This window comes from Cebus imitator, unplaced genomic scaffold, assembly GCF_001604975.1.
Source record: "Cebus imitator isolate Cc_AM_T3 unplaced genomic scaffold, Cebus_imitator-1.0 Scaffold15, whole genome shotgun sequence".
Lineage (NCBI taxonomy): Eukaryota > Metazoa > Chordata > Mammalia > Primates > Cebidae > Cebus > Cebus imitator.
The window spans coordinates 2,725,229-2,739,783 of record NW_016107330.1 but is presented as its reverse complement, the minus strand read 5'-3'; the positions used below and the strand labels follow the sequence as shown (position 1 = coordinate 2,739,783).

The following is a 14,555-nucleotide window of genomic DNA, read 5'->3' as shown; positions in this document are numbered from 1 at the left end:
GGCCCCACAGCCACTCCCTGACCCCGCCCTACCCTTCCTCAAGCCCCTCCCTAATTAACCTGCCTCAGTCTTCTTCAACCCCAATCTTTCTCCTGTCTTCCTCTGGCCATATTCCTGGCTCTCTGTTACCACATCCTGGCCTTTCTCTAACCAGCCTCATACCCGAGCCCCATCCCACGCTTTCTCTACTTTCGACCACAGCAGAACCCCCACCAACCTTCACCTGGGTCTGCGTCCAAGCTTCCCTCCAGTTCCCTCTGAGGCTCATCTCACACCTGAGCCCAGCCCTTTTCACCTTGCCCTCTGGCCATGCCCAGCACTCAGCTCCTGACTGACTGGGCCCGGACCAAATCTCCCTAAAGGGCTGTATGAAACCAAGTCCTACGCCCCGCCCCAGCATCCCGGCCGCTCACCCCGGATGTCCGCTAGGTCCTGGCCCATGCCGTCATAGTAGATCTTGCCACCCCTCTCGGTGGGGAAGAAGTAGTTCACAAGTGAGCTGAGGGCGAGCAGTAGGAGTAGGAGCCCAGCGGCAGGTCCTTGAGCACCTCGTGGGGTTTCCAGCAGAACTCCCGGAAGCCCGGGTGGTCCATGATCTTGCGCTCGATCTCGTGGATCGTGACCAGCCGCTCACTGGTGAAGATGTTGCGCTCTGCGTCGCCACGCGCCAGGAAGATGAGCTCGATGCGCCAGTGCGCGTGCGTCTGCGTGTTGGCACTCACGTAGGCGCGCGAGTAGTCCCAGCGCGAGGCTCCCCGGCGGGCACGACTCTGATTGGCCGCGGCTGCCGCGGGGGGCGGGACGCTGGGCTGGTACCGCCCATTTTTGCTCAGCCGCTGCTTCCGCGGGTCTTTTCTCTGGTCGGCTGCCAGATCCTCCAGGGGCGGGGTCTCTCGCCGAAGTCTCCCGCTCCGATTGGCTGGGGGCTTTTGGGCCGCGGAAGTGTCCTGGGACAGTCCTGGGCCGCCGAGTGAGGCCGCCGGGATGACGCGGGGGCCTCGGGAAACTTGCCGCGAGCGGTTGCTGAGATGCAGCTGCTGCAGTTGCTCTGAGATAAGGCGCTGAAGCGTCTCGGAGGTGAAGTCAGCCAAGTCGCGCCGGTTCCGCCCCCAGGATCCAAACTGGGACTTGAGCGCCAGGGTGAGGGCGTCGAAACGTTGCGAGGCCTCGTGGTTGCGGATCTCAAAGGCGTTGTAGGAGATGTCAATGTCCAGCGGTGGGTAGTAAAGGAACATGAAGGCTGACAGGGCCATGGGGATGCTGCAGCCCAGGAAGAGCACCAGCCCAGCACAGCACGGATTGGTGAAGGCCCAGCCCAGGGTACTCCAGAAGCCCGAGGCTGGGGGCCGGGAAGGTAAGGGCCAGTGCCGCCAGCAACACTGCCCCACTGCCCCAGGTCGGGGCCCTGGCTTCTGGGCCCCCGGAAAGGCCTCACCCGTTGCTTCTTCTTCCTCCTGCTCCTCCTCTAGCCACACATCCTGCAGCAAGGGGTCATCCTCTGTGTCCATAGCCTGCAGAAGAGGGAGAGGGTCAGCAGGCTGGAGAGACAGGGAGGGGAAGGTGCCCTGTTTTGTAGTTCGCGCAGCCCTGGGTAGCAACTCTGTCCACTCATGACCAAATACAAACACTGCAATGGAATTGCATCAAGCACGCATCAACACAACTGAATTTAAACACCTGTAAGAAACGTAAAGAAAATTCCTGTTATTTCCCCATCACCTCTCCCTTTTGGGTCTTGGCTTGAAAGCCAAGGCCACAGAAAAAAGGAGAATTGCAGACAGAAAGAATGTTTCTCCTGGGGTGACGGGTATTTTTTAAAAAGTCTGACCACACAATTTTCTAATTTTTGCTGCATCCTCTGACACTAGAACTCTCAAGGCCAATGTAAGATGCGACTTCACTGCAACCACTCTTATTTAATGAACAGCTGTAAAGGACCTCCAGGAAGTATCAAGGTGCAAGGGAAAGAGCATGATCTTTGGAATCAGGCAGACCCTGATTTGGGTCCTGGCAGTGTATCAGCAAGGCAGTGAGCCTCCCTGAACCTTGGAGTCCTCATCTATAAAATAGAAGTGGCCATTGCTGCCTCGTACGACTGTGGGGTCAAAAGTGGAAGTACTCTGCAGTCTGTGTAGAACGTTAGTTATTATCTGTCACATAAGCAGATTTCCTTGCTCCCTGCTGGGGACTGTAACATGCTCAGCCATTGCCCAGGAACTGTGCCAGGACTAGGTGCCTGTCACAGCTCTCCTGGAGAACCCTCAGTAGCTTCCCACCCCCTCTCTGGGATACTGCAGCTGCAGCCACTGTTTGTCAGGCTCTGGCCACTAAATATACAGCTCCAGCAACATCAAACCTTTGGGCATGGGCAGGGGCCGGACATCTGCCTCCCAGAGACTTCAGCGAAGCAGCAGGAGGGCCTGGCAGGAGAGGGCAGGGCTGGGCAACCAGAGGACCCCAGCGGGGTGGTCCAAAGAGAAGAGGCTTTCCGACATCCCCGGCATGGCCTGGCCCCTTGTCCTGCCTGCCCTCTGGACAGAGACTCATTATCCAGTATGATGCTAGGCAGTGAGAGGAGGAAGCTAATGATGCTGCCGCCAGCTAATTAATGCTGCCTTTCCTATTAACATTCTCTGGAGTGCTCCATTTCAATTAGATGATCTGTCCAGGAAGAGAGGCTGCTGTCAGTCCAGAGAAAGTAAGCAAGAGGAGGTGAAGGAAGGAGGGAAACAGACAGAGGAAAAGAGGAGAGAGACAGAGGGGAGAGTGGAATGGTGGGGGACGAGGGAAAGACTGAGATGCAAACAGGGAGACAAGAAGAAACAGGAAGAGTGACTAAGGATGTGGGGGAGAGGACGGGCGCGCAGCAGAAGACTTGCCAGAGAGAGGCCTGGAAGGGGCGAGAATTGCTCCTGTAATATGCAAGATTTCTATCAATGAGATAATTAAACTTCCCATTTGCAACGCCCTAACACGAGCCTGCCAGCTTGCCGAGGGGCTGGTAACTGCTCTGAAGCCCAATTTGTATTCGCACTGGAGGCAGCTCAGACTGACCCCATCTCCAAAGGGAAAAACCAAGTCTGCATGTGGAGGTGAGGAGTGTGGGAGCCTCTGCCCCATTCTTGGCCTCAGAAAAAGAAAGCTGCTGGGAATAAGGTGGAAAGGGGAGGGGCCGTGTTTGCAGTTTTCTGGGAACTACATCCATCCATCCTGCCCATGCCTCAGCCTGCCTTCTGGGGAGCACAGTTTAGTGTGTTGGTGTTGCAGGGGGTCAAAGGCCAGGATTCTGGGTCACAGCAACACTCTCTGGGTGATCTAAAGGCCACTTGATCCCATTGCTATTCCACCAGGAATGTCACCCCCTTCCCCCAGGGTCCACACTGAATTCATCATTCAAGTCCTTACTCAAATGTCACCTCTGCCAAGAGCCTTCCTAGATCTGAACGCCCCAGCTGCCTAAGCTTCTCACTATCCTTACTAGATTTTGTCTGGAGGTAAAAATTACTGCAGGGAACGGAGGGAGAGGCAGTGGTGCACAGTATTAAGAGCTACGGCTTCAGAGGCAGACAGACTTGGGTGCAAATCAAGATTTAGGGCAGGTAGTTTAACTTTGCTGAGCATCAGTCTTCCCTCTGCAGAATGGGTGTAACAGTGCTCACCACCAAAATTGTCAGAAGAATGGCGTACACAACAGACCGAGCATAGTGCCTGGTGGGTATAAGTGCCTGGGAAATGGCAGCTACTATTCTTTTACATGCTCCTTCCCTCCAAAGGCTGGAACCCCTAACAGATGCATGGAGCAGGCTGTGTTTTCCAAAGATGGCTGCGACAATATCTGCCATCTCAGGTGCTTATTTCAGGATGTGACTTCGACACTCCTCCTATCAAGCAGGCAAGGCTGCCATAGTCACCAGCCCACCCAGCAGACGTTAGGAAATAAAGGAAGATACGGTTTCCTCCTGGCACTCTTTGGATGCTCATCTTGGGATCAGCCACCATGCTATGAGAACGCCCAAACTAGCCCGTACAGAGAGATCACATATAGGACTTCCTGCCGACAACCAAGCTGACAGCCAGCATCACCACCATGTGCTGTGAGCATGTAAGCGACGTTGCTGCAGATAATCCCAGCCCCCAGTCATTGAGTAACCCCTAGCCTTCCAGTCTTTCTAGCCAAGGCCCAGATACCACGGAGTGGAGCTCAGCCATCCTCTCCTGTGCCCTGTCCTGACCCACAGAATGCTCGATAGTTGTTATACATCTCTGCACTCTGGGATGTTTTGATACATAGCAATAGCAACTGGAACAATTGCAGTGAAGCCTTGTTCTGTATGTGTGACTCCATGCCTTGCAGATAGCATTTGCTGGATTTAAGTGACCAGAAAATTGGGCCCAGCCACTGCACCTCCCAGTGAGAGCCCTGCAGGCGGGTAGACATGAGCTTTAAGGGAGCAGGGACTTAGCTGTCATCCTCCCTGCTGGGTTCTCATGGCCTAAAATACTGTTAGGGAGAGGGGCAGTCAGATATTTGTTGAGTGAAAGAAGGAAAAGGAGTCTCCGATGAACCTGGGTTAGGTATTCAACAGAACTTGCCCCTGGACAAATGAATTAACGGCATTTGCAGTGACCTGGATGAGACTGGAGACTATTATTCTAAGTGAAGTCACTCAGGAGTGGAAAACCAAACATTGTATGTTCTCACTGATATGTGGGAGCTAAGCTATGAGGACGCAAAGGCATAAGAACGATACAATGGATTCTGGGGACTTGGGGGGAAGGGTGGGAGGATGAGGGAGAAAAGACTACAAATGGGGTGCAGTGCAAAACAAATTATAAGTTTGTTTTCCTTTCTCAAATGATGTGAAATGATTAGCAGTGCACCCTATTTGATGGGTGATGGGCGCACCAAAACATCACAGATCACCATTAAAGAACTTACTCATGTAACCAAATACCACCTGTACCCCAATAACGTATGGAAAAATTAAAAAAAAAATTTTTTTTAAAAAGAACTTTCCCCTGGACAGAAAGGGCAAGACACCCCAAGCCGCATAAGCATTGACAGGGGATACAGCTTCCTCCGGGTTGGGAAGGATCTGGAAGACTGTGAAATGGACAAGGCAGGAAGTGGATTTGATGAGTTGTTGGTCTGTCATGCACCCTCCCCACCCCATGCCTGCCTTCTTAGTCTGCCCCCAAAATGAAAAGTGCCACAAGGGAAACCACACCAGACGGGTAGGTGGTCAACCCACGTGTCTCCAGGCTGGGCTCAGCCACCAACTTTCTGGGTGGCCCTGTGTCTGTCCCACCCCTCTTGGGGCTCTGTCTTCCCTATCTCATAGCGGGGTGTTAAAAGCCCAGGTCCTTCCAGCTGTGCCACCCCTGGAGTCTCCAAGAAACCCCAGACAGTTGGGCGTTCCCATCTCCCAGTCGGCAGCTTGAGTAGGGCAGGAGCCGTCTGAGAGTCCCTCGCAGCAAACTGAGGCTGGGCTGGTAGGGTGTCACAGCAGTGCTCAGCTAGCACCGCCCTCTGCAGGCCCCCCCACTAGGTAGGATGGGCAGCAAATTGTAAATTTGTTTTCCTTTCTCAAATGATGGGAATTGATTAGCTTAGCGAGGAACTCCAGCTGCTCTGTGGAAAGGAACGAAGGTGGTTCCTGCAGTAGCTGTCATTGATTCAGACAAAGCCCGGAGTAGGACTGGGAGGGCGGAGGGAGTGGAGAGCGGTGGGGTAGAGGGGCCGAGGGAGTGGAGAGTGGTGGGGTAGAGGGGCCGAGGGAGTGGAGAGTGGTGGGGTAGAGCGGGGGCTGCGGTCAGGCCTTTATGGGCCTTGGGAATGTCCTTCTCAGTGACCAATGCCCTTTCTCTCTGCCTGTGTCTCTTTCTCACACATACAGGCACCCTCAGAGGTTGTCAAAATGTAAACTCTGGGCCTCGTTGGGGCCCATGAACCCAGGTGGACGCACATGCACGTGATCAGATTGTCCTCCTCTTGGGAAAGGCAACAGGGAAGCTGCTTACAGGGAACAAGAGGCCCTAGGGAGCCTCAAAAGGAAAAACCTCCCCCAGTTTCAAGCCCAGGCTTGTGGCAACCCAAAGCCATATCTGCAGTCAAATCCCAGCTTTATCACAGAAAAAAAAAAAAAGCCATATGCCCATTAATAGCAGTTATCTTTTTGGGAGGATTATGGGTGATTTTTATTTTCTCCTTTGTACTCATCTGTTTCTAATTTTTCTGCAATGATCAGGTACAGCCTTTTAGAATCAGAAATAAATGTTATTTAAAAATAGAGTATTTGTGTATTTGTGGGGAAGGGATTTTTTCTAACAGCCTTCAACTCTTTGAGGAATTACTACAATAGGGAGGGGAGGAGGGCTCTGCCCTCCGAGGAGAGAAACCAAGGAGAGTTGGCTTAAGTTGTAGCAGGAGACAGCCCAGTAAGAAAGCAGAAGGACCTTGGACAGGGGGAGTTGGCAAACGCCCTGTGGGTGAGCGAGCGTGGAATCACCTATTCCTGAGATGGAGAGAGGGATCGTTCAATGAGCAGGAAGTAGGTAATGGCCAACTGGACCCAGAAGAGACTTCAGAGTATACCTTCTCCAACGTCTTCATTTTACACATGGGGAAACTGAGACTTACTCAAGGTGAAGTCAAGGAGAAGGGACTGACCCAAGGTCATCTGATCAGTGGCAGGACCAGGATTCAATCTACTCCATCCCCAGATTCTGGGGACAGTTTTTGGCAGCCCCAAGAAACTACCAGGCCTGGAGGGAGATGGCTTGTAGACTCAAAGTGCCAAAATAGGAGAGCTAGTTTTTGTTTTTTGAGATGGAGTCTTGCTCTGTTGCCCTGGCTGGAATGCAGTGGTGCTATCTCAGCTCACTGCAACCTCCGCCTCCTGGGTTCAAGTGATTCTTATGCCTCAGCCTCCTGAGTAGCTGGGACTATAGGCATGCACCACCATGCCTGGCTAATTTTTGTATTTTTTAGTAGAGATGGGGTTTCACCGTGTTGGCCAGGCTGGTCTCGAACTCCTGACCTCAAGCGATCTGCCCACCTCAGCCTTCCAAAGTGTTGAAATTACAGGTGTGAGCCACCGCACCCAGCGGGAGAGCTGTTTTTGAAGCTGAAGGGAAAAGGCAATCTTCAAGTCACAGGTCAGACTTACCCATTTGGACAGAACGGGGCTTTGGTGGGAGGTGGTGTCACCTCAAAAATACCCCCAGCTCCCTGCCAGGCCTCACTCTTCTCCAGAGCAAGTGGGGCTCCCAGGGATGTGAACCCATGCCAGAACCTCCCTGGGCTCTTGTTTATAACTTCCCTCCTCTGGCAGAGAATGACAGAACACTTCCTTCTCCATTCCCCCATCCCAGCCAGACTATTAAAATGTAATCAAAAAATCACATTAGACATGCAGATTTCACTTAAAATACGTATATGTATATACAATTTAACGGCAATTAGGAGCTAATCAGTTTTTCTTCCCGGATCAGGGTGTTTTCCCTTCCCTGGTTCAGCTCTGGTGCTTGAACATCTCGAGGTATTTGATTCTGTTACCCTTGGGTCGAGAGATTTGGGCAGAGGCGCAAAATGAGTTATTTTGAGTTGAACAGCTCCAGAGAAGGGAGGAAAGAAAAGGGGAGGCCTTGGTGCCTCCCAGGCATCGCTGTCCTAAGTCCAGATACTCCATCTTCTGAGAATCTGTCGCCCTCCGGACGCCCCGGCTATGTACCTGACTGTCATCAGAATCCCAAACCTTTCTCCGAGACCTGGAACCTGCACCTAGGCCAGGAGGCTGGAGAGGCACTGGAGATGTGGTGGTGAAACTGGGGCAAAATCACACACATGGAGTGAAGTCAAAAGCCCAGCTAGTTCACTGCAGAAACTGACGACCATTAAGATCATCATCATCATCATAATTAACTCCCCATTTACCACATGCCCAGTACTCCTTATCCATTCTCTGTCATCCTCACATCAGCCCTGCAAGGACGCTAGAGAAGGCATTATTAGCATCCACTTTTTACAGAAGCAAAATCAGAATTACAAAGGTCACACAGCTACTAAGGGGCAGAACCGGAGTTTGAACCTCAGGTCTACTCATCCTAAAGCCCAGGCTCTTTTGGGCCACACCAGGCAGCCTACGAGCTCTCTGATAGCTGAGATGTCAGTACTCGTTGGAGAAACCCATTGCCTTTTAGCAAGTTTGCACCATCCTCATAAGACCGGAAATCACTTGGAGCCTGGCAATTCAGGGCATGATATAAAGGAAGTCTCCCACCAACCTCAGAAGCTTGGCCTTCCCTTCAATGGGTCATGGGTGTGATGGTTAGTTCTATATGTCAACTCGACTCGGCTATGGGGTGCCCAGACTTTAGGCCAAACATGATTCTGTGTGTGTGTTTGTGTGTGTGTGTGTGTGTGAGAGAGAGAGAGAAAAAGAAAGAGAGAGAGAGAGACAGAGATAGAGAAAGAGAAAGAGAAAGAGAAAGAGAGTTTCCAGATAAGTTTGGGTTGTTTTTTTTTTTGTTGTTGTTGTTGTTGTTGTTTTTGAGATGGAGTCTTGCTCTGTTGCCCAGGCTGGAGTGCAGTGGCACAATCTCGGCTCACTGCAACCTCCACCTCCCAGGTTCAAGTGATTCTCCTGTCTCAGCCTCCTGAGTAGCTGGGATTATAGGTGCATGCCACCATGCCTGGCTAATGTTTGTATTTTTAGTAGAGACAGGGTTTCACCATGTTAGCCGGGCTGGTCTTGAACTCCTACCTCAAGTGAGCTTCCCGCCTCAGCCTCCCAAAGTACTGGGATTGCAGGAGTGAGCCGCCAAGCCCAGCCTCCGGATAAGATTAGCATCAGTACACACAGTAAAGCAGATGGTGCTCACTAATGAGGGTGGGCCTCAACCAATCAGTTGAAGATCTGACCAGAACAAAAAGGCTGGGTAAGAGGGAATTCTTTTTGCTGACTGCTAGAGCTTGGACATTGGTCTTTTCTTTTCTTTTCTTTTTTTCTCTCTCTCTCTCTTTTTTTCTTTTGAGACAGAGTCTTGCTCTGTTGCCCAGGCTGGAGTGCAATGGCGCGATCTCAGCTCACCGCAACCTCTGCCTCCTGGGTTCAAGCAATTCTCCTGCCTCAGCCTCACAAGCAGCTGGAACTACAGGCATGCACCACCACGCTCAGCTAATTTTTTGTATTTTTAGTAGAGACGGGGTTTCAGCATATTGGCCAGGCTGGTCTCAAAACTCCTGACCTCATGACCCACCTGCCTCGGCCTCCCAAAGTGCTGGAATTACAGGTGGGAGCCACTGCGCCTGGCCGACATTAGTCTTTTCTGGCCTTTGGACTCAAGCTGAAATATCAGCTCTTCTTGGGTCTTCAGCCTGCCAACGTTCAGACGAGAACTTACACCATCGTCCCTCCTGGTCCTCAGGCCTTCAGTCTTGAACAGCAGCTATGCCATCAGCTGTCCTCGGTCTGCAGCTTGCTGTCTGCAGATCTTGGGGCTTCTCAGCCTCCATCGTCACATAAGCCAATTCCTTCTAATAAATCTCTCCCTCTGATGTATATAAATCTCCTGTTGGTTCTTTTTCTCTGGAGAACTCTAATACAATGGGGCCATGAAGCATCCCAGAGAGAAAGTAGGGGTGAAGCAGGGAGCCCCATCTTAGCAGCTGGATCCTAGGGCCCTCCCAGAGTCTTCTCTGAGGAAGTCCCAAGTCCTACCTAGAATCTCAAATAAAAATGGCAACAGAGCCCGGGAGTGCCTTCTAGATCCATAGAGGAAGGGGTATGGCTGGGCGACTTTCCACACTTGTCTGAGCTCTTTCCCCAGCAAGAAGACCCTAAATCACCCCATGTCCCCTGCCCCAGCCCCAGGGAAACCTGGCTTTGCGGCTGCGGCTGAAGCAGGCACCTACCCCCACTCCCCACCACCCCTGCAGCCCCCTAAGAAACACATCTTTGTTGGCTCAATTTGCCAGTAGGAAATTTAGAGGGGCACAAACGACCATTCCTCTCTGCAAAGAAAATGTGGGCTTATTATTAGGAGCCCAGGTTGGGGATGGGAGGGGAGTCGGGTGGGGCTCTGTGATGAGCCTGTCCAAGCCCCCCATTTCTCAGAGAAGGTCAGGCTGCACAGATGGAGTGGATGAAGGATGACTGGCCTCCCTGGGCTGACAGCTGGCGAGGAAACTGTGGGCGCCGACTCGTAAACCGAATGGCTCAATATTTATCAGGCAAACAAGCTTTGCCCGGGTCCATATATCACCCGAGGAAACATCCTAGCCAACACCAAAGGGATCCAAGGTTGACGGACACAACAGCCACTGTCACTTTCCCTGTTCTGTGTCCCCTCTCTAGTGGGCTCCGTGGGACAAAATTGGACCCCTAACACCAAGAGGGAAATATGGAATGGGGATGGTGACACTGTTCCCCTGCTGAACCACAGCAGCCGGTATGATTATTATGAACTTCTTAGTTCATCATAAGGTCTGGCCCCTGCTGTAGGCAGGTCCACAGGTCGACTGGAGCAGACTCCTTTATTCTCTGCTGCAAAGATCGTTGGACTTCAGTATGAATCGGAGTGACGAGGCATACTCATTAAAGTGCAGATTCTAGGGTGATACCAGGTCAGATTCTGAGGAGGTGGGGCCCAGGAATCTGGGCTTTGTTTTGTTTTGTTTGTTTTGAGATGAGGTCTCACTCTGTTTTGCAGGCTGGAGTCCAGTGACACTATCACAGCTCAATGCAGCCTCGACCTCCCGGGCTCAAGTGGTCCTCCCACCTCAGCCTCCCGAGTAGCTGAGACTACAGGGGTATGCCACCACACCTGGCTGTCTTTTTAAAAAAATTTTTTTGTAGTGATGGGGTTTTGCTAGGTTGCCTAGGCTGATCTCAAACTCAAGCAATCTTTCTGCCCCGGTCTTCCAAAGTGCTGGGAATACAGGTATCAGCCAATGTGTCCAACCTGGAATCTGTATTGAAACCCCTCCCCAGGTGATTCTGATACAGGTGGTCCAGGAGCATTCTTGGAAAACCTTGCTGCCCTGGTCCTCCTCCCCTGTTCCCAGTGTCTCCCTCCAGCAACTGATCCAGCCTTTGGCCTCCTTGCCCCCACCTGACATGGCTCACATGTGCCCCTGGGGGTTCGGGGAATGGACTCAGGCTAGCCGAGGCTCACTCCTCAGCAGAGTGTCTTTTCCTGCAGCCATGGAGAGGGAAGAAATGATGGCATTTGGGCCAGCCAGGCAGGGGGACACACACAGCACACCCAGATCAGCCAAACAGCTCTTCTTGGTAGAGCCAGACCGTAGAAGGAAATAGAAATTCAAGGGCTTATTATCTGCCAGGCCCCTTACAAGGGGACTGGGTGGGGAGTTCACCATTCACTGATTACTACTGTGTGTCTGGCACATGGGAGGTGCTTTATTTATTTATTTATTTATTTATATCATGTCTGATCAACCCCTGCCCTACAAGGCTGCCTGCAGAGCTGGGCTGGACTGGAGCCTCTGGAGGCAATGTCACAGCCCATCCTTTTAGCCACAGTGCCCTGCTGCCAAAAGGAATTCCATCGACTGACCCTCTCTGGCCCCTTTCCCCACTTGCTGCCCCTGCCTGCACCACTCAGGCCTCGCCATCAAAACCCATCAGCACTGGATCCTGAAGGCCACAAAGCAGCCTTGGCATCACTGGGAAAAGACAACAAAAGCTTAATAAAAACGGCAGCACTTAGAGAACCTGTGAAATCTGACCAGGCTCCCAGGTGCCCTGGCCTGAAGGGTCAGGCAGTTCCTGGAAACCCTCACTGCAGGCCTTAACCAACCCATCCAGACTGTCCCCTCCCACCGCATCGCTCCCGCCCTCAGTCCCAAGTCCTGCGTGTGTGACGCTGGAGACCATAGCTGCCAAGTGCAGAGGAATCTCTCGGCCCAGCAGCCAGTCCAGCACCCCAGCCCCTAGACCACTGGGTTAATACAAAATAAAAAGATTCCAACTATGTATGACCAATAACTATGACCATAAAAGCCAAATTGGATTTCTTCCTGGCTGATGAGCTCAGGACCCTTTTCATTCTGAGACTCGATTAACAAATATGTAAAACAATTCCTCCAGCAGCTCGTCTTGGGATCTTGCTGCAAGTTCAAGAGTGGGGGCAAGGAAGGTGGAGGAAGCAGGCAATCTGTGCCAGGGGCAGCACAAGTGGCCCCAGGGACTTGAACCTGCCTGGACACTGGCCTGCTGTGTGACCTAGAACAAGTCACTTCACATCACTGGATAAGTGGTTTCTCCATCTGCCAGATGGGGAGTGGGAGGAGATGCTCTCTAAATCCTCTGATTCTCAGTCACCACCCATTTTGGGGAGGCAGAGCAAAGGAAGCTGGACGCTGAGAGGCTCCCCTTCATCTCTCTACAGAATAACTGTAGAGGTCCTGCTGTCTTTGGAGGGGGCACGCACAGAGGCCAGGCCAAGTGGCAACAGCAGCTGAATAGCCAATAGCCATGTGCTGGGTGCCACTAGCTTTGCTGGGACACAGCAGGTGGTCACCAGCCAGTTCCTAGCTCTGGGGAAGGCTTGGGAGACTGCAATCCCTCCCACAGCCCCAGCACGCCCAGACCACAATCCATGGGTCCAGGGATGTTGCAAAACTCTTCTTTGCCCCACACCACCCAAAGAGAAGCTGGAGGATGCATCGGAAGCTAAACGTGCTCAAACCTGCTGGGGGGCCGGGATGGAGCTCTGGGAGAGGACTGTACCCGCAGCCTCACTGCCTGGGAAGGAAGAGAGAACCTTAGGGCAAATCTCTCTCTCTGAGAACTTGGGGCTCCCCCATCCCCTGCTGCCTGGGCCTGTGAAGGGCTGAGGTGGCCAGCAGCAGAGGAAAGCAGGGAGGAGACGGTGGAGGCTGCCCTTGTGATCCTAAGCCGGAGCCTTTCTCTTCCTGTCCTCAACCCTCTCGTGGGGGCGGGGAGCAGTGGGACTGAATCATGCTGCCTCCGTGCAGCAACTTCCAGCTTACGGATCATTTTTGCGTAGGTTTCTCCTCCTAGGAATTATTTCCAATTTGCCGACACGAAAACTGAGACCAAGGAAGTGAAGGGACTTATTTGAACCTGATTTCTGAGGAGTTCAGTACCCTTCTTGCTGTGGTAGATTTTCTTTGAATCTTTCATATTTGAATATCTCAGGGTCCTCGAGTCAGCCCTCCCAACCCTCACTTGGGTGTGTGTGCATGCATGCACCTGCGTGTGTACACACACACACACACACACACACACACAGCATCTGCCCTTCTGGTCACAGCTTAGTTATAGCACTGGCTGGACTGTGGGTTCCAGGGAAGGGAGGAGGGTGGAACTGGACTGACCTTCCAGTTCCCCATCACAGGTGCCCAGGTGAGATCTCACCTTTGGTGTCCGCACAGGTCAGTGGCTCCAGGGAAGGCCTCTTGGCTCCCTTGCTGAGTGACAGCTCAGGCATGGATAGTGGGGAGCAGGTGTCTGTCCAGGAGATGGGCTCAGTACCCCTCAGCCCCTGGGGCCAGCACAGAGGCCCTTGCTCTGGGGTGGGGGGTCTGACACTGGCCTCAGCCTCAGCATGCCCTCCACAATGACCCAGCTGCCTACAGAGACAGGAGTTGAGGGTTGGTGCTCAGCCGCTGGGGCAGAAGACCCTCAAGCACTGCCCTCCCCAAACTCTGCTGCCTTTCTCATAAAATGCTTGGGAGGTTCATGGTCCCAGGAACTAGGAACTGTTGCTCCCAGCCCCAGAGGCCAAGAAGGACCCAGCGAAGCTACCTGGACTCAAAAATCCCAGACCCCTTCCCTCACACCCCAATGCTGCTCAATGGTGGAGTGTTACCAAAGTCTCATGGGAATGCCTCTCCCCACGTACCAGTTCTTCCATGATAATGGGGCTCTGTCTCCTATTTGAACTTGGGCAAGTCTTCCCTTCTCCTGGGCCTCAGTATACCCTTCTGTCAAATGGGAGGGCTGGACTCGAGCTTTCAGATACCTCCCAGTTCTGTCATTTGGAGTCCCTAGAGGGTCAGGACACAGGAGTGTGACACAGGAGAGAGGATGGGGTAATTTAGGGCTGGGGAGCCAGTTGAGGCCAAAAGGGTTGTAGATTCCCTGGGTCCTGCCTGAGGCAGCAGCTTCATCTGCTTTCAGCAGGTTCCAATCCATGCCACAGCCAGACGCCAGAGACACCCCAGGACCAGAAGGTCCTGCAGAATGGGATGAGGGTGGGGCAGGCAGTGAGAAGGCAACATTCAGGGAGTCAGTCTCTCGACTCAACCTGAGCCAAGGATGCTCTGGGTCCCTCATTACTCCAGGATGGGGTGGGGGGGGGACCAGCTGGAGGAGGTGAAGGCTGGGAATGCTTTGAGAGTAGTTCTGCAGAGGGAGAAATAAGCTACTTAAGCTACTTAGTCTTTTAGGCTGGTGACAGCAGGAATGATGCAAATTGATTTCTATTCAAGTGCTGTCCCAGGCAAGGTGGTGGCAGGGAAGACAGAAGCCTCCTTCCCAGAAGCAATCACCTCCAAGCGCACC

General features: G+C 52.7%; 1 protein-coding gene across 1 annotated transcript in view; it reads right to left on the bottom strand.

The window, feature by feature from the left end:
• The window catches only part of DISP3 (dispatched RND transporter family member 3), a 46,138-nt gene extending 32,696 nt beyond the window's left edge, over nt 1-13,442 (bottom strand). The window contains 3 exon segments of the mRNA XM_037729671.1: nt 414-503; nt 506-1,511; nt 13,407-13,442. Coding sequence (XP_037585599.1) covers nt 414-503; nt 506-1,508 — 1,093 coding nt within the window. The 5' untranslated portion in view covers nt 1,509-1,511; nt 13,407-13,442.
• Nucleotides 13,443-14,555: the final 1,113 nt, after the last annotated feature.